The sequence below is a fragment of the Dendrobates tinctorius genome, unplaced genomic scaffold (assembly GCF_039654945.1).
Source record: "Dendrobates tinctorius isolate UK_male_01 unplaced genomic scaffold, ASM3965494v1 ptg000083l, whole genome shotgun sequence".
Classification (NCBI taxonomy): Eukaryota; Metazoa; Chordata; class Amphibia; order Anura; family Dendrobatidae; genus Dendrobates; species Dendrobates tinctorius.
Genome location: NW_027361751.1, coordinates 15,913,950 through 15,934,064, shown reverse-complemented (window position 1 = coordinate 15,934,064; position 20,115 = coordinate 15,913,950). Strand labels below are relative to the sequence as shown.

General features: G+C 43.3%; 1 protein-coding gene across 4 annotated transcripts in view; it reads left to right on the top strand.

Annotated features, from left to right (window-relative positions):
- The window catches only part of LHFPL2 (LHFPL tetraspan subfamily member 2), a 203,318-nt gene extending 184,477 nt beyond the window's left edge, over window positions 1–18,841 (top strand). For all 4 annotated transcript variants that reach the window (XM_073584151.1, XM_073584148.1, XM_073584150.1 and 1 more), the window contains one exon: window positions 14,208–18,841. In XM_073584151.1, the coding sequence (XP_073440252.1) occupies window positions 14,208–14,464 (257 nt within the window). In that variant the 3' untranslated portion in view covers window positions 14,465–18,841. The remainder of the gene's footprint in view (window positions 1–14,207) is intronic.
- Window positions 18,842–20,115: the final 1,274 nt, after the last annotated feature.

Below are 20,115 nucleotides of genomic sequence, written 5' to 3'. Positions count from 1 at the left end.
GCAAAAAATAATTTACGTTTCGTCTTGGTGTCAGTGTATTGAGCGTATAACCTTTGAGCGGTCAGCCATTCTACCCTATTACTGTTAGTTTGATCCGATATATAGGCTGCCTCCGAGTCTTTCAGACGTCGCTCCATCTCGCCATCCTCCTCTGATGTCACCCGCTTAATGTGAGAAATCGTAGAGGATAGACAACCCCGTAAATAGGCTTTAAGAGCATCCCAAAATACATTAATATCTCGGGGTTCGGGGTGGGACGAGACGAAGCAACGTAACTGATCTATCTTTCTATCAGGGAATGTTATCAACTTCAGCCAAAAAGGGTTCAGCTTCCATGCCATCCTATTAGTCAATGGCCCATATTTAAGCTTAAGAATAACTGGACTATGATCCGAAATCCCCCTGCCTCCATGTTTAATATCATCCACCCATGCTGCCAGACTGGTGGACCCAAAAATGTAGTCTATGCGAGACAGGGAGCGTTTAGTGGAGGAATGACAAGTGTACTCCCTCGTCTCTGGATGGCGCACTCTCCATAGATCTAGCCACCCACTACCCGCCATGAATTGTGACAGTTGGGATGTGCCCGATAGGGGGACCCCACCCTGTATTCCATCACCCATTCTCAATTTATCAAGATGGCTATTCATGACCAAATTAAAGTCTCCCATACAGATGACATGTGCGTCTGGGTAATTTAAAGCAAAGCTCAATGCCTTATGAATAATTGATATATTGGCCGGAGGGGGATTATAAATACAAAGAATGACATATTTCTGAGAGTTAATCAGCGCATGTACGAATACAAATCGTCCCTCGTGGTCTTTCCGGGCCTCCCTGATCTCCCACCGAACATCTTTATGAATTAACAGTGAAACTTCCCTTGAGTAGCTGGTGTGAAAAGCATGAATAAACCATTACACCCACGGTTTCTGTACCCACCGAATCGTATCTCTGGTCAGGTGCGTCTCTACCAGAGCTACAATGTGAGGACGGTAGTGTCTAATTTGTGAGAACACCTTAATTTTCTTTCGAGGGGTTTCTATTAGTGTTGAGCGATACCATCCGATATTCAGAAATATCGGATTGGATTGGCCCGATACCACAAAAAGTATCGGTATCGCCGATTCCGATACCAGAAGTCCCATTCAAGTCAATGGGACAGAATTATCGAAAAAAAAAACAAAAAAAAAAACCTTTCTTGCCTTGTACATCCTGTTCGGGAGGGGGGAAGAGTGTGGGCGGACACTGTGCGTGTCTGTGTGCGGGGGCGGGGTCTGTGCGGGCTTCTCGGGGGTCTGTGCAGGCTGCCGGGGGTCTGTACAGACCTGTTGGGGGCCTGTGCCGGCTGTCGGTGGTCTGTGCCGGGGGCCTGTGCGGGCCTGCCGGGGGTCTTGTGTGTGTGCAGGCATCGGCCGATGGGACTACAAGTCCCATCGGCCGATTCCTGCTACAATGACAGTGATTGACACATTAGCCAATGATGGGACAGTAGTAGTCCCATCATCCGGCTAATGTGTTGAATGTAAAAAAAAAAACATACTACATATATACTACATTCATACAACATACATACTACATATATACTACATTCATACAACATACATATATACTACATACATGCTACATATATACTACATTCATACAACATACATACTACATACATGCTACATATATGCTACTTTCATACAACATACATATATACTACATACATACTACATACATACAACATACATACATACTACATACATACTGCATACAATATATTCATACAATACATACATAGACACACAGTACATATAACATAGCGTACATACTCACCATCACTTGTCACTTTGATCCCCGAAGCCAGTGTCATCTATAAAAAATTAGAAAATAACAAACAAGCGATATACTCCCTGATCCGCAGAAATCCACGAGGGTCCCACGCCGATTTCCCGTGAAGAACAGCAGCATCAGCTGATGCGACCGCTCTCTAGGGGCTTCAATAATCCAATGACAGGAGGTAGGTATCCTTCTGCACTGTATTCCTCCGCCACTGTAAAAAAATAGTCCCTAGTCTCACTTTTGGCATTGCTGTGTGAGAAAGTTCCCACGCAGCTTTTGCCATAAATCCATATTACAGCAACTTTACAGCCTTGTATTTACTTTACATTGCAAAATAGTGCTGACAAGCAGATACTGAACGCCACTATTGGGAATTTCCGTGAGTGATTTTAGTCTTGTCAGGGCTGTTCTATCCAGATACTTCCCCGGTCTCTGCAGATAACTGTGTGTGGCCATGCTGCCCTGGATTTACACCACTGTTACGATGCCTGTTAAACCCATACAGCAAACTTTGTGCGTTCCCTTTGTGTGCGATCAGCTTACACAGAACTGTATGATTTCACCTCTCTTTATTAATGCCACATGAGTAATGTAATTATCTTCTGTTTGTCTAGGTGTATTTTTATGGTGTTAGTTGTTTTAAACCAAGGCCACCCACCAATGCAATCAGGATTCCCAACATATAAGGTTTAAGGCTTTATTGAGCTAATCTCTCTATTTGTTTTGCAGCATGTCCATGCTGAGCCTGTCATCAGGGAGAAGAAAATGTTTAGATGTTTATTTTTCATGTGTTTGAGACATGTTATTTATGTAGATCGATCATCATAGCAGCTAAAATATGATTGCGCTGCTTTGATAGTATTCCATTGCCAGCCATCTGTTCCATCGTCCACTAACTGGTGTTTGGATTTTGGGGGCTCCGAATACACAGTCCTTTTGTAGCTCGACCCAGAGAGAGAACCAGTATTTAGGCATTTATTACGGAAGGTCCCAGCAATGTGATCCCATCCCTCAGCAGTCAGACACTGGATAATTACAAGTATGGATGCTAGGACCCTGTTAGTGGTACTTTTACACTGCGTTCAGTATGTGCTGATGGGGCTATAGACTATAATGGTGCCAATAGAGCGAACATGTGCCATGTCATGCAGAATTTTCGTGGGTGTACGCCTATTGGAGATGGACACTCAGGCGTAGTCTACTTCATCTGAGTGTACGCCTCCAGTAGGTGGACACGCCCGAATCCCGTTGTAGGGTGGGTAGGATGTAAGACCCGAAAAGAACCACTGAACAGTTGCCTAAACACAGTGTGTAAACGCCCTGATACAGATGCATTAAGTCTTACTTGCACATGTTGATCTATGATGATCTTCTATATTCTGACATCCCATTAACAAATCCTGAGGTTTAAGAACATTTGTTTGTGGTTTCAAGAGAGATGGTGAAATCTTATCCTAATAAGACTTAGCGCCGGTGTCTCCATATTTGCTGCATCTGCTATAAAGATGCTATAAAGTAATGTGCTGACTAGATAAGTACTACAGGGATTACAGCAAAACCTTCCAGAGAAGATAATCGGGAGGATGCTGGACAATGGCTACACTCCAAAATTGCCGTATGTTTACGTTCTCTTATTCTATACATTAGCCTTCTTTTTTTATATATCTAATATATAAAGCTCAAAGTGTGTATGTATGTATGTGTGTGTGTGTGTGTGTGTGTGTGTGTGTGTGTGTGTGTATGTATGTGTGTATGTCCGGGATAGGCATCCGCACCGTCGCAGCTACAGCCACAAAATTTGGCACAGTCACACGTCTGGACCCCGAGAGCGTCCTAAGCTATGTTGTGAGGCGAAATTTTAACCCCGCGCGTTCCAATTCACCAAACAATTTTGCCCCTATCTACATACTGGGGGAAAAAGTGTGTGCGCGTCAATCCCGCCCCTCATTGTGATGTCATAATGCCCCTATTTGCATACTGGGGAAGCAGTGTGTGCGTATCAAGCCCCGCCCCTCATTATGATGTCACAATGGTTGCCATGGCGACGCTGATGTCATCAAAGGTTGCAAGCTCTGCCGCCGCTCATTATGATGTCATAATGGTTGACAATGGAATGGAGGATGTGTGAGGGGTATATGGGCACTGGACTATGAGATGGAGGATATGTATGACGGGTATATGGGAACGGGACTATGGGATGGAGGATGTGTGATGGGTATATGGGCACTGGACTATGGGATGGAGGATATATATGATGGGTATATGGGCACTGGACTATGGGATGGAGGATATGTTTGACGGGTATATGGGCACGGGACTATGGGATGGCGGATATGTATATGGGCACAGGACTATGGGATGGAGGATGTGTGATGGGTATATGGGCACTGGACTATAGGATGGAGGATGTATGATGGGACTATGAGATGGCGGATATGTATGATGGGTATATGGGCACGGGACTATGGGATGGAGGATGTATGATGGGTATATGGGCATGGGACTATGAGATGAAGGATGTGTGATGGGTATATGGGCACTCGACTATGGGATGGCGAATATGTATGATGGGTATATGGGCATGGGGCTATAGGATGGAGAATATGTATGATGGGTATATGGGCATGGGACTATGGGATGGAGAATATGTATGATGGGTATATGGGCATGGGACTATGGGATGGAGGATATGTATGATGGGTATATGGGCATGGGACTATGGGATGGAGAATGTATGATGGGTATATGGGCATGGGACTATGGGATGGAGGATATGTATGATGGGTATATGGGCACGGGACTATGGGATGGAGGATAATTATAATTTTCTATAACTAACCACAGTTTGTTACTATGCCCGGGCTCTTCAGCTAGTATATATATATATATATATATATATATATATATATATATATATATATATATATATATAATATAATACATATGCAATATCCCAATATAGCTAGCTGAGTTATTGCCTAAAGAGAACCAGCAGCTATCCTGACATGTGACCCTGTATTCTTCAGGAAGTGGCAATCATCGATGATCTTCTCTCCAATCTCTGGCCTTGTAATGTGCCTCTGTTATTCTTCTGGGATATTTCTTAATAAGTTGACGACTAGGTGTTGTTTGTCAGATTAGATAAGGACGCCCACAACTAATTTCACCCGGTTTTCAAATTATTCATAGATTTTTTTTTGAGGAATAACAGGAACAGCATAATGTAAAGCATAGCTACGATTTCTGTGCGGAGGTGCAAGATTTCGCCCGGCAATGTGAATGACTTCATCCATGTCAATTAAAAGAGGGGGAGTGCGAGCAGCTGGGGGGAAGGGATGGAGAGGCCTGAAACCAGGCCCATCAGATCAGCCCAAACTGATTACCATGCAGTACAGGAGAACTTAGAGGTTTTTGGGGGTTATACCGGCGGAGTCAGGGTTATATAAGCATTTATGGATTGCAACACAGGTGCTGAATAAGGTGATAGTTTTAGTTGATATATGACAAATCTCGTGACTGATTCCCTTTAAGCACTGCAAACCAAACCTCCCGATTGGTCACTACTGAGCATGTCCATAAAGTGCATCACTGCCTCACTACTGAGCATGCACATAAAGCTCAGCACTGCCTCACTGCTGAGCATGCACATAAAGTGCAACACTGCCTCACTGCTGAGCATGCACATAAAGATCAGCACTGCCTCACTGCTGAGCATGCACATAAAGTGCAGCACCGCCTCACTGCTGAGCATGCACATAAAGTGCAGCACCGCCTCACTGCTGAGCATGCACATAAAGTGCAGCACCGCCTCACTGCTGAGCATGCACATAAAGTGCAGCACCGCCTCACTGCTGAGCATGCACATAAAGTGCAGCACTGCCTCACTGCTGAGTATGTGCATAAAGTGCGGCACTGCCTCACTGCTCAGCATGTACATAAAGTGCAGCATTGCCTCACTGCTGAGCATGCACATAAAGATCAGCACTGCCTCACTGCTGAGCATGCACATAAAGTGCAACACTGCCTCACTACTGAGCATGCACATAAAGATCAGCACTGCCTCACTACTGAGCATGCACATAAAGTGCAGCACCGCCTCACTGCTGAGCATGCACATAAAGTGCAGCACCGCCTCACTGCTGAGCATGCACATAAAGTGCAGCACCGCCTCACTACTGAGCATGCACATAAAGATCAGCACTGCCTCACTACTGAGCATGCACATAAAGTGCAGCACTGCCTCACTACTGAGAATGCACATAAAGTGCAGCCCGGCCTCACTGCTGAGCATGTACATAAAGTGCAGCACTGCCTCACTGCTGATCATGTACATAAAGTTCAACACTGCCTCACTACTGAGCATGTAGATAAAGTGCAGCACTGCCTCACTATTGAGTATGCACATAAAGTGCAGCACTGCCTCACTGCTGAGTATGTGCATAAAGTGCAGCACTGGTCACTACTGAGTATGTGCATAAAGTGCAGCACTGCCTCACTGCTGAGCATGTACATAAAGTGCAGCACTGGTCACTACTGACCAGTGCTGCACTCCGTTCCATTGGCCTCAAGGACACCGTTCTCTCCTGGTTCTCCTCCTATCTCTCTGTCCGCTCCTCTACTGTATCTTTTGCTGGCTCCTCCTCCTCTCATCTTCCCCTTACTGTTGGGGTTCCTCAAGGATCAGTCCTAGGCCCCCTCCTCTTCTCTTTGTATACTGCCCCTATTGGTCAAACAATCAGTAGATTTGGTTTCCAGTACCATCTCTATGCTGATGACACCCAGTTATACGCTTCTTCTCCTGACATAACGCCAGCCTTTCTAGAAAATACTGGCGATTTTCTAAACGCTGTGTCTAACATCATGTCCTCACTATATCTGAAACTGAACCTGTCAAAGACTGAACTCCTTGTGTTTCCTCCCGCTACTAATGTACCTACACCCGACATTGCCATTTCCGTGTGTGGTTCTACTATTACTCCCCAGCAACATGCCCGCTGTCTTGGGGTCATACTTGACTCTGAGCTTTCCTTTGTCCCCCACATCCAATCACTGGCTCGCTCTTGTTATCTGCACCTCAAAAACATTTCTAGAATTCGACCTTTTCTTACTTTTGACTCTGCAAAAGCTCTGACTGTTTCTCTTATTCATTCTCGTCTCGACTATTGTAACTCCCTTCTAATCGGTCTCCCTCTTACCAAACTCTCCCCCCTCCAATCTGTCTTGAATGCAGCTGCCAGGATCATATTCCTCACCAATCGTTACACCGATGCCTCTACCTTGCGCCAGTCATTACACTGGCTACCCATTCACTCCAGAATCCAGTACAAACTTATTACCCTCACCCACAAAGCTCTTCATTGCTCAGTACCACCCTACATCTCCTCCGTTGTTTCAGTATACCATCCTACCCACGCCCTCCGTTCTGCTGATGACCTGAGGTTAGCATCCTCAATAATCAGAACCTCCCACTCCCGTCTTCAAGACTATACACGTGCTGCGCCAGTTCTTTGGAATGCATCTCCCAGGTCAATACGATTAGTCCCCAATCCCCACAATTTTAAGCGTGCCCTGAAAACGCATTTATTCAGACTGGCCTACCGCCTCAACACATTAACCTAATCTATGTGGCACAGCCAAAAGTTTTTTACCATAACCAGGATCCCCGCATCATGTTCCCACATGCTTTATGCATCCATTAGCCCTCTGTGTCTGTACTGTTACACACTTAACATTATGGCTGGTCCATACAATCAGGGCAACTGTTACCACCCACCTTTCGTGTCTCCCCTTTTTTTCTCATAGATTGTAAGCTTGCGAGCAGGGCCCTCATTCCTCTTGGTATCTGTTATGATCTATGTGATTATTGTTATGCTGTAATGTATATTGTCTGTACAAGTTCCCTCCGAAATGTAAAGTGCTGCGGAAAATGTCAGCACTATAGAAATAAAATTTATTATTATTATTACTACTGAGCATGTACATAAAGTGCAGCACAGATTCATCTCAACTAAAAGCCGAGATCCTTAGATCAGGAACAGAACAGACATTTATAGGACATTTCATAACTTTCCCAAATTCTTATGAAAAGATTTACTACACATCTTACATTGTACTACTGTGCCCAATTTATTATATATTTTTGGTGTCGGTCTATTTTACACAGACTCACGAAAATGGACACGAACTCCACAGCCATGGTGTACACGTCACTTTTTTTACTGCCTTTTTCCATTTTTTTTACTATGAAAAACTCTGCATTTTACTGTCTCAGCAAAGTGAATTACTGAAATCTCATGCACACTTTGCTTATTTTTTCTTTTCAGATTTTAAGCCGTTTCAAATCTGCTAATTGCCAATTTTGTCAGTGTTTTTGCAACATTTTCCACTCTTTTTAATGAATGGGAAAAATCACCCTAAAATTTTTTTTAAAAAAGTGCGCCAAAATGCACATTTTATGCAGTGGTTTTACAACCAAGAGACTCTTTTTGATGCAGAAATATCTTCAGCAAGTACTTTATAAGTTGTGTATTGACATCCTTCATGCTACCTTCAGTATATGGCCACAATCACACAATCAGTATTTGGTCAGTTTTTTACCTCAGTATCTGTAAGCCAAAACCTGGAGTGGGTGATAAATACAGAAGTGGTGACGTGTCTCTATTATACTTTTCCTCTGATTGTTCCTCTCCTGGTTTTGGCTTACAAATACTGAGGTAAAAAATTGACCAAATATCATAGCAAATGGACATAACATTACAGATTCATAATAGGACGGTGTCTACACTGCCATCATGACTTCCACTTTTGCTGGAGCCATGGCTCACTAATTTTCCAGCAGATTGTGATGAATCCTGTTGACTTGTCGCCTGTCCATCAGGTTTTCATTATTTTTACGGGGTAGAGTACTGTATCGTGCTGTGCTATTCTGGCTGCCGGAAAGCTTCTTTTCCCCAAATCGTTAAATATTGTAGTCGAGAAATTATGGCTGTCTTATTCTTTATATTATCTGATATTGCACCCACAAAGTGGCACATAGAGAGGGGTAACTGGAGCCCCCCGATTGTTCAGTGTTTATTATAGGTCACATTTCAGAAGCGATTATTCATTACTGGAAGTCCTCCCATTGACATCTGGTCTTGTGGAGAGAATTACGTGGGGATCTGTGACTAATGAACCTCACCGAAAGTGTAACAAAAGATGATTTCCAGTTTCACTTCCATTTTTCAGCCCTGGAAAATGACCAGACTAATGCTCCCAGAGAGCAAAGTTTGCCCAGGTCCTTGTACAACTTGGTTTTTTTTTTGTTTTTTTTTTTAGAGCTATGTTTTGTTTTTGTTTTTTTGCTTCCTTTTTTTAAGCCATTTTTTGTCTGAACCATATATTCTAATGTAAACCATTTTTAAACAAAAAAAATACAACAAAAGTGCGGAAGGGCAATATTATGGGACAGGAAGGGTTTAAATTGGCCATGTGTCACTTTGGATTGGCTACAGTGAAGCTTGTGAACCACATGGCCACACAAGACCGATTCATGAAGTAAATAAATACACAATACCAATATAATGGAAGAAAAATGGCCGTGAGTTTTATTTTTGGGTTAATTAAGTTCAAATAAATCCAACCTCAAAAAATAATCCATAAATATTCCATCAATACTAAAACCACAAGACTAATCTGCCCATAGAATGGGCGATTTTCCCACAAATAAAACATCACGACAAATAAAATTAACAGAGGGGGGATGGGGGGGATCTTCTTTTCCTCACAGGAACTTGACAATGAGGGAAAAACCCCAAAACCTGGCTTTATATATACTTTTAAAAGCCCGCCAAAAATGAAATCACAAATGAGAGCCGTTAGAAAGGGCGCCAAGGGAGCTGGTCAGAACCAGTTCAAACTGCCCTTGAATGACCAGAGCCACCCATGTGACCCCTGAATAACCCCACTGTGAAGTAAAACCTATGAGGCAAAATTATCACAAAATGGAGGTTAACTCACGGCCTGTGTAGCCATGTGACCCCGCCTTTATTCTTTTTCATGGACGGGGGGACTACCATTAGATAAGTCGGTATCAAGGTGGACAACTATTCCCTCACAGCAAGTGTCATGGGAAAGAAAGATTGGACATGTTGGATTTTAGCATACCCGGTCCTATAGAAATAAGCCACTCCTGGAGGTTTTGGGCAGCAGCCCGCAATCAGCTGGGTATACATGTGTGTGGTGAAGTCAAGAGAAGTAGCTGTCATCAATTGGCATTCAACCGTCCGTTTCATGATCGTCACAAAAAGAGGCCTGGCTTATGCATAATTGCATAAAAGGCTAGTTGTGTGCAGTTTTCGACCGACCAGGGGGCAGAAAGGATCTCGTTCACATTCCAATAAATTAATCTGAATTTATACTAACCTTGAATGAGCACACTCAGAGCTTTTCTATCTCCCTGATCCTTCCTTTATGGGCCTTCTATCAGGTCTGCCTTGATCTTAAGATTGGGGCCAGTTTTTAACCTGACTAAAGCCCCGTCTCACATAGCGAGATCACTGAAGCGTCACCGATTTTGTGACGCAACAGCAACCTCGCCAGCGATCTCGCTACATGTGACATGCAGCGGCGACCGGCCCCCTCGCTGGATATCGCTGATCGTGCTCGAATGTCCTGGGCCATTTTTTCATCGTTGGTGTGGAGTGCCCCGCGGGGCCTGGGGGTACTCGGTACTGGGCCCGTCGACTTCAATGGGGGACGGTGTCACGGCGGCGGCGACCCGGTCCGTGGCCCAGAGGCGTCCAGTAATAAAATAGGGGACAGTTGTGTGGAATTTATGTGGTAAAAATGAAAATAAAGTTTTTAGATGGTTAAATATGTGACGCCACCTGTGGTATTCTAGTCAGAGGTGACCAGCGCTGCGGTGTTGTTCCTCTGGGATGGATGTTGGGCGCAGCTATGATGTTGTAGCCCTCCACAGGTAGGGCTGTAGTCCCAGGGCAAAGATGTTAAATAAATAGTAAAAATGACTGTGAACGTTGGGGTGCAGATAAATGAGAGAAAGACAGAGAGGTGCAGTTTCTTTACCTTTTACTGGTAATTGGTTGTAGTCCGGAGTACCACATACAGGTGATGGAATGAGTCCGGCTCACCTGGAGGCATTCAGGGGATCCACCTTGCCAAGTGGGGATTTAGGACCTTCCTTTCTGCGCTTTGTGTGTGGGTCTCCGCTGTATATAACTATGCTGCAACCCTCTATTCGTGATGGTTTCACTAACCTGTACGGCTGTCAGCGTGAGCCTATTCCACGGGTACTGTTCTCTTCACCATCGGCCCCGGGCTGACGTACCCTCAGGTGTTCAATGTGCACAGGAATTTATAATCCTCTGTACTTTCAGATTCGGCTATCAGGGCGTACAGTTCCTGTCAGCCTAGGAGTCTGATGTCCCTTTTCTCTTTATTAGCGCTTCACTCAGGGGTCTGCTATATGCAGTATTTTAGCTTCCCTAGAGTCTCTCAGTCTTTGCTCTTGTCTTTTCCCTCTTCACAGATCAGCTCCCTGTCTTCATCTGACAGGATCTTCCAGAAAGATCTCTTTACCTCACGTCTAACTGTCATTATTTCTCCTCACAGCTGTTTCGTTTCCATGACAACCCCCTCAGCTCACCACTAGCTGACTCACCAACCCCCTCTGCTGGCCAGAATTTATAAGGCATCTCCCTTTTCTGACCTGCAGCAGGAAATTGTGATTAAATCTATGCTGCCTGGCATGGGGGTCCCTTTCTGCCTCCAAGCATGACTTTACCCATTAGAGGGAGGTAATGTCACTGTGACAACCGGACTCTGGGGTGTCACAGGTGTCCCGCTGATCAGCATGCATCTCTGTGTTTGACCCGACGAGCGACCTCGTTGGCGACGCAGAACTCAGGGACGCAGGCTGGAATCGTTCAGAAAAGCTGCTGTGTGACAAGGTACCAATGACCGCCGAGGATCGCTGGATGGTTGCGGTGTCGCTGGTGAGATCTGCCTGTTTGGCATTTTACTAGCGACCATTTAGCGATGCACCAGCGATCCCGACAGCGATACGACCTGGTAACGATCGCTGGTGCGTTGCTAAGTGAAACGGCACCCTTATGTAATATAACTGAAGCTTTCGAACAATGGAGGTCTCTGGTGGCCCAAAAAGTCTCTCTAGCCCATATGAGAACATCATCAATACTATTAGGATAGTTGGGTGCTCTGTTGGAGAATTTTGCATTGGGCCCCACCAATATTCAAGTTACGCCACTGTATGGAGAGAACAAACAATGTGAATGAAGTTGCGTTTTCAGTGTGTATTTATAGTCTGTTCTCCCATCATTTTCCAAATTATAGCATTCTGTTTTACAGTTATGCAGCCGACTAGGTTTGGGCTTTGCATTTATGGTGCGTACCAGAAAAAAAATCTCTTTTTGCAATTTATTCTGAGTGCACGTACAGCTTTTATATATGATCATCTTGGCTTATGAGTGCAGCTGTAGAGTAGTATTGTAAGTAACCATTTACAGGTAATGTAGCACTACATTGTAATACATTATCATCTGCATTCAGGCACCTGAGATCTTTAATCTGCAGAGCCATGTCTGTGCATATTTCTTACCACCACATGAGTTCACGGCTGCTAGGCTGACATTATAGTATGACCGGAGACAATGTAATTGCTGTGTACATTAAATCGGTAGAAATCCAACTTTGTGCCATTAGGACAGTTGAGTGTTTGTCTCTGTTCCTCCCCCGGCCGAGTGCACCAACCAACCGAGATGTCAGGGACTGCAGCTATTGTCTTGGCTCTATTCGGGCGGAAAAACAATAATACATTGAGAAGTTGTCTGTCCCCATATCTGATGAAACTAAACTAATATTGATTTCAAAACTAAAATTCAATCTTTTTATATTTTAAATATGCAAGGCAAATAATATTATGTATACTATTACAAATTGCGCCGCCCCAGCACATTTACTCTGCAGAGTTCACTGTTGTAGTCAATTTATTTAGAGGACTTGTCATTTGTCATAAATGTCATTTTTTTAACCTGGCATAAAAGATGCAACTCCCCAGAATGTGGTTCTGTTTTTCTTCTGTTCCTTCGCCTCTCCTTTCCTGAGATATGGCCTCGTTTTCCCTGTATGTAAATCTAGTCTTTTTAGCAAAGTGGGTGTGGTTCTTAACTGTCTCTGCGGGAGTCTTGTTGAAGACCTCACCCAGTTTGTCAAAGTGACATTTATTTACAAGAAAGAGGGGGCTATGTCTCTGGAACAGAGAGGCACGGAGACAAAAGGTGAACAACTCCGGATTCAGGAGAACAGCAGCATTTGCACCACGTGGTAAAAAAAAAAACCTGAGAAAAAGACCTCTTAGGCTGGTTTCACATTAGCGTTTTTTAGCACAGCGCCTCATGCGTGTACATGCGTCCTGATCCCCTAGCTTTAACATGGGGGCGCATGGTCGAGCGTTTGCACGGGTTCGTATGCGTTTTCGTGCGCATGCGTTTTCTTTGTGGTGTGCGCCCAGGCGCGCCGGACGCAACTGGTTGCATTTTTGGTCCGTCCGACCTGTCTCAAAAAAACGCGTGCGCACGGAATGCGACAAAAAATCACATTACAGCCTATGGGAACGTAGACGTGCGCATGGACATGCGCACGTCAGCGTTTAAAATCACATGCGTTTTAAGAGTCAATATGGCTACAAACTGGTTAAAATGCATGCGCATAAAATAAGCAAACGCATGCAAAACGCTTTATGCGTTTTTTGTATGCGCACGCAGCGCAAAAAAACGCTAGTGTGAAAGTAGCCTTAGATGCGTGAAGCTCAGAAGACATCCATGTGCAGCTTTTGCCTGATCGTACGCACACAGCAGAGTACGTACATGCTCCACTCTGTGTGTGCTCTGAGGCAGGGGTTGTGCATTCCTTAAGGACAGCACTTCTAAGGCTATGTTCACATGTACAGTAGTGTCCGTTAGATTGGATTCATCTGTTACAAAAAAGTTGTTCAGACACATTTTTTTTTGTCCGTTTTTTTTTTTTTAAATGTCAGCTGGATCCATTTTTTTTATCTTTTTGAAGTCTATGGAAAATGTATCTGCTAATAAGCCATCCGTTCTTCTCCTATTTGAAACTGAGGAGGGGGTCTCAGAACCCTGTCACCCAGCAATCTTCTCGCAAATAAATGGGCAATGTAAAACCTGAAAAAAAGAAAATTATGCTTAAGTTTACTTGCTCTTTAAGTAGATGTTAACGTATCTTTGTTGGACATTTCCAGGATTGATGTATTCAGGATTGGTCACTTATGCATTAGTTCAAATTATTTTATAATTTAGTTTTTCCTTCATAATAATTGTCTCTTTGCTTTTGTTTTCTAGGTCTTTTTCTTATACTTGGCCTTATCTTATACCCTGCTGGATGGGGATCTCAGAAAGTGACCGATTACTGTGGACATTATTCCTCTGCATACAAACTTGGGGAGTGTTCTTTGGGGTGGGCTTTCTACACGGCCATCGGAGGCACCGTCCTTACCTTTATCTGCGCAGTCTTCTCAGCACAGGCCGAAATTGCCACGTCTAGTGACAAGGTTCAAGAAGAAATAGAAGAGGGGAAGAACCTCATATGCTTGCTTTAATGAGCAGAGACTTAATGGCCATCAAACACTTTAGAGACTTCATAAAGGGATCATCATGTTTACACGGCCACCTTTCTGCATGATTGGACGATACCCGTTCGCGTATTATCATGTTCAAGCATCTTCCTCTTTTTCCATCCTGTGGACGACCAGGGTCCTAAACCAGGAGACGAGACCGGAGATGTGATTGTAGTGCTCAGCACGTGGAAATGAAGTGCAAAGATTTGTGTATATTGCAAATGTTCTGATCCTTCAGTTTTCTGAACGTCACTTTAAAACTGTATCTTCTCCTTTTACATATTAGAAAGCTAACCATGTATTTTTTTTTTATTTTTTTTTTTAACATAGTAGGATTTTTTTTTTTCTATTTTCCAGTTTTTCTAATTTGAAGCCACTGCTTGTTGAATTGTGTGTGCCACTAATCTTGGTGATTGTAAACTGGAACATTGTTCTTTCTCTCGTGTGGTTCTTATGTGGTGCAAACGAATGTGTAGATACATATAGGATTAATATTTTTAGGTATGGAAAGAACCACTGCATTAATAATACTTTAATTATAGCCATTTCAAAATGACTTTTAAAGGGGTCTTGGGGGTAATGACCATATCCTAAGGATATTATCCTTTGCTGCAATATCCCCTAGACCCAGCAGATGAGTCATTGTGGAGGCTGTGCCACTTCAGTCTATATTACTAAATCATTTGGAGCATTTTAAGCTATTGTTAGAACCTCATCTGGCCTTAGGAGGCTGAATTTTCTGTTCATCTAGGTTGTCCAGGCCTTGATCTTTACAGCGTGCCCTTGTTATCCAGTATTAGGCCCTGTTCTTATCTACGTTCAAAGCTTTCATTGAAGTTGCCATAATTTTAACTGCAAATAGAATGTGTAGGACTTGGCTAGAAAGCAGGCAGACCCCAATAAATATCAATAGGGTCAGCTCGGTCACAGTGCCATGGCCGTAGCCTTAGTGAATTAGCCACAATGAGCTAAAGGGACCTCACACAGGTTCTGGTCTGTAGCTTTGGCCATAAATAAAATCACTTAGACTCCAGTGAATGTACGAACATTCTATATGTACACAGTTAAGCTATAAAATCAGCACAACGTTGACCCATGCCAATAGCAAGGGACTGATTCCGAACTGTGATTGTTTAGTTATGTGGTTCATTCGCATGGGGTCGTAAAAGCACACTTCATATGTCAATTGTGTTAGTAGGGACCAAATATGTGGTGCTTTATATCTGCTATAACTGCTCGTAATTTATACCAGTTTGTGGAATAAGTGGGTCCCCCCCACCTTTAGTATAGGTTTGGTGACTATTAAGAACTGAGGTTGTGGTGCCAGTCTTAGTGTATCGCAGCTGTAAACCATTACTTATCGGGATTTATTGTTTGGCATAAAAATTCACTACATACATGCAAAAGAACCTGATAAGGATAACAGGTTTCCAGTATTTAGGGCAGTGATTTCCAACTATTTAAGTAGGACTGAACCCTCACACATTTTTCCCCAAAAGTAACCTAGTCTTTGTATCCCAGATCAAATTTTGTTGCATGTGGACAGCATTCTTCTTGTACTCCCTCCTACCTATGTGTCACCTTAAATATATATCATTAGTTTTTCATGATGTATATGTTAAATAGCCCATAGGTAACTAATAACGGCATTTTTCAAGTGTCATGAAAAGCTCATGATATTCACAAAAGTATTGGACCTCTCCACGTTAGACCTGCAGTAGCTTTTATGAACTCCCATAATCCACAGACATTAATATGGAGTAGGCTCTCTTTGCTGCTTTAACGGTTCCAACTTTTCTTGGAAAACTTCTACAAGATTTTGGAGGCAGCTTGTGAGAATATTTGTGAAGTCAGATACTGAAGTTGGACAAGATATCCGGGATCAAAATCTCTGCTCTAGTTCATCCCAGAGGTGTTGCATGGGGTTGAGGTCCAGGCTCTGAGCGACCAGCCATGTTCTTCCACACTGAGCTTCCACAACCATGTCTTTATGGATCTTGCTTGTGCAGTGGTTACAGTCTTGATGAACAGAAAGCGGTCTTCCCCACACTGTTCCCACAAAGTTGGAAGCTTCTTTTGGCCACAGTGTCTTATATGCCGAAACATTAAGATTTCCCTTCATTGGAACCACAAACATGCGATCTGGTAGGTATATCAGACGTGACGTCGCCGACCTCACTTACCCCATGCAGATGCAAACCTTGTTATAGGTTTTATCTATTCTCTGGGGAAAAACAGTTAACAACAAACTTAATAAAATACATCCTATAAAAACTAACTTGTCCATTATAGGGAGAGGAAAATTATGATTTATGAAATTTACATTCTAATCTGTTATGTGCCAAATCTAGTAAATGCTTACTGGGATGTTTTGTGACCTTCAATTATCATTATGATATAGGATTTCTAAAGACTAAAGCACAATTAAGACTTGATGTACATATCTGCATCAAAGCCTCATTCAATGGAACCTGCCCCCTCTAGTTTGTGTCCGATTCATACAAAGTCTGAGCGATAAAAGCTCTGGTATATGGTGGTGCTATGGTACAGCCAACGCAGTTGTAGTATGGCAATGTACATGTGTTTATGGGTCCATTTATGTCCTGTTTATAGAGCCCCAGTGTTCATCTTTCCCTTACCTCAAATGTCTTCATTGGTTCATAAACTACGACCATCGAGTCTTACCACCTCTGATGTATTTATCTTGTAAGTCATCTCCAGATCAAACTAATCCCCCATTTAATAGAGAGCGATGCCATGAAACAGAATGAAGTCTTGTCCTTGTATTGTGGCACAGTTTATCAGGATGTCTGTGGTCTGGCGAATCTGTGTACACAAGCGATGTATTGTCTTGTGCCAGAAGATTTCTTGCTCTAACTAATCTGTAGCATATTTAAAAAATAAAAATGGTTTAGGTCTGTGTGAGAATGTGCAATACAATATGAATGAAATGGTCGGCTTCAGTGTTCACCTGTGGCCTAGACACAGTAGAGGCCTCCATGTTTACTGTGAGGTATTGGTAATGTCTGGCTTATACTATATTATGAAGAAGGTGCAGCCCACTCCTGTACTACCTCTACTACGCCTCTGCCACAGGTTCTCTAACATTCTTAAAGGGGTTCTCCATGAAGAAAATACATTTCTTCACTATGCAATTAAAATGGCCTCCATCTTGTTACTCTGACAGAAACCTGTTCAAGAATGTTAGTAGGGCCAATGCCAATGAGTATGTGTGGTAGGAAGCACCACTGCTGTGACCTGGAGACGAGCTATATAATGTATGGTCATCTCCAGGTTACAGCAGCAGATCCTCCAACTGCACATGCTCAGTCTCCTGTCCTGATGACCCTGTAGGACAGATTTCTTTCAGTGTGGTGTCCATTTTAAAGGGGATATCCGGAACTTGGTGCATAGGCACATTTTTTGTTTTTCACACAGTTGCTACCTAACAACCTATTGTGCCTGGCGCCGTTCTTTGTCGGCACAGAATGGTGATAGACCGCTCCTGCCGACGATTCAGCTGCCTCTACTGACGTAATGTCGACAGAGAGGCAGCTACTTTTCGACCCTGCTATGTCGACGGAGTGTAGCTGCCAACGTCATGCAGATTGACAGTCTGGTCCTCCACTTAGGGTTCTTTTACACTTGCCGTGTTTTTATGGGCCGTAAAAATGGCCCCAATAGATTTGTATGGGGCCGCAAAAACTGCCCCCAAAAATTCATCAGAGCGCCGTGTGCCATATGGTCATGAGGGCCATATATACGACCTTTTAAAAAATCTAGCTTGCTCGATATTTTTCACGGCTTACAGACACGGCCGCAATAGATTTCAATCGTACCGCAAAAACAATGGTAGCTTGTTTTTGCGGTACACCGTATTTGCGGATCGACGGGAAGTGTAAAAGAAGCCTTAGGCAGCGGGAACCGAGCTGTCAGAAGTCCCGCCCTGTCAACAGAGCGGAGTTGGAAAAAAGCCACCGCTCTGTCGACGTGATGTCAGCAGAGGCAGCTGAATCGCCGGTCTGTGACCACTATGTGCCAGAGAAGAACGGCGCCGGGCAACTACTTGCCTTGTTTGTGAAGAAAAAAAAAGTGCCATAGAACGAAGTCCCGGATATCCCCTTTAAATGTACAATAGTATTTAGATCTATTTTTCTTTTTTCTTTTTTTTTTTTTTTTTCCTAGAAACCCATTTAAGAAGCTCAATACAACGTTCATTTTTTTTTTACATAACCTGTAACATTTTATTAAATGCCACAACCAAAATGTTATGCTTTTGATACTGTGAGTTTGGGGTCCTTGGAAATAAGCAAAATGAGACTCTTACAATAGAAAATAATAAAAAATTGTCAAATAAAATGAGTGTTGATCGTATTTGTATGTGATGGGCTCTGTTTACTTTATTAGTTTTTACATAAGATACTGTGATAGTGTGCATCTATTTTAAATAACTCTTGGTGGAGCGTTCATGTGTTTTCAATAGAAAGTGGAAAGGCTGCAGTCAGATTTTCTCATCGAAGAAAAAGTGAGACACTTATTTGCTCATACATATTCTGTCGTGGAGAGTTTGGAGACCCGCACACACATTAGATGGTGGGTCAGGCTTTCAAAAATTGACAGGCTCGATGGACTATAATGGTATCTTTAAAGGGGTTGTCTGGTCTTAAATTACAAGTTGCTCTATGTGACTGCAAACTTGTGAATATTGACATCAGGAGCACTGCGCACTGAGTATTCTCGGTGGCGGGAGCGGGCAATCATGTGACTGAAAGTATGTGATATGCATCCTCCCGGCTATATTCCGACTAGTCTGTTCCTGACCTCACTCAGTACACTTGCATTGAGCAAGGTCGGGCCCATCTAGTTAGAATGTGGCTGGGATTATGCATGTTGCATACTTGCGGTCATATGACCGCTTACTCCAGACACCGAGAATCCTCACACCGTGCAGTGCACATGATGTGAGGACTCACAATTCTGCAGTCACAGAGTGATTGTAGAGTTGTAGCTTAAAACCGGACGACCACTGTAAAGCTAAATTTACAAGTTTGTTGTGCACTACTGGGCTATAAACCGGGAATGTGATTACACCCCTCACATTTTTGTAATTATTTTATCTCTCTTCATGGTACAACACTGAAGATATGACACTTTGATTGTGTGCAGCTTGTATAACGGTGTAAATTTGGTATGCCCTATAAATGACTCCAGACAGCCGTTAATGTCTAAACCGCTGGCAACAAAAGTGAGTCCACCCCTATGTCAGAATGGTTAAATTGTGTCCAATTAGCTATTTTCCCTCACTGTGTCATGTAACTCATTATTGTCACTAGGGTTCCAGTGTGAATGGGGTGCAGGTATGTAAAATTTGGTGTTATTGCTCTTGAGCGCTCTTATACTGGTCACTGGAAGTTCCATGACTCCTCCTCATGTCAAAGATTTCTCTGAGGATCTGAAAAAAAAGAATTGTTGCTCTACATCAAGATGGTGTAGGCTATAAGAAGATTGCCAACTCCTTGAACCTGAGATGCAGCATTACGGTGGCCAAGACCATACAGCGGTCTAACGATAGATTGCACTCAGAACGAGCCTCGCCATGGTTGACTAAAGAAGCTGAGTGCACGTGCTCCGCG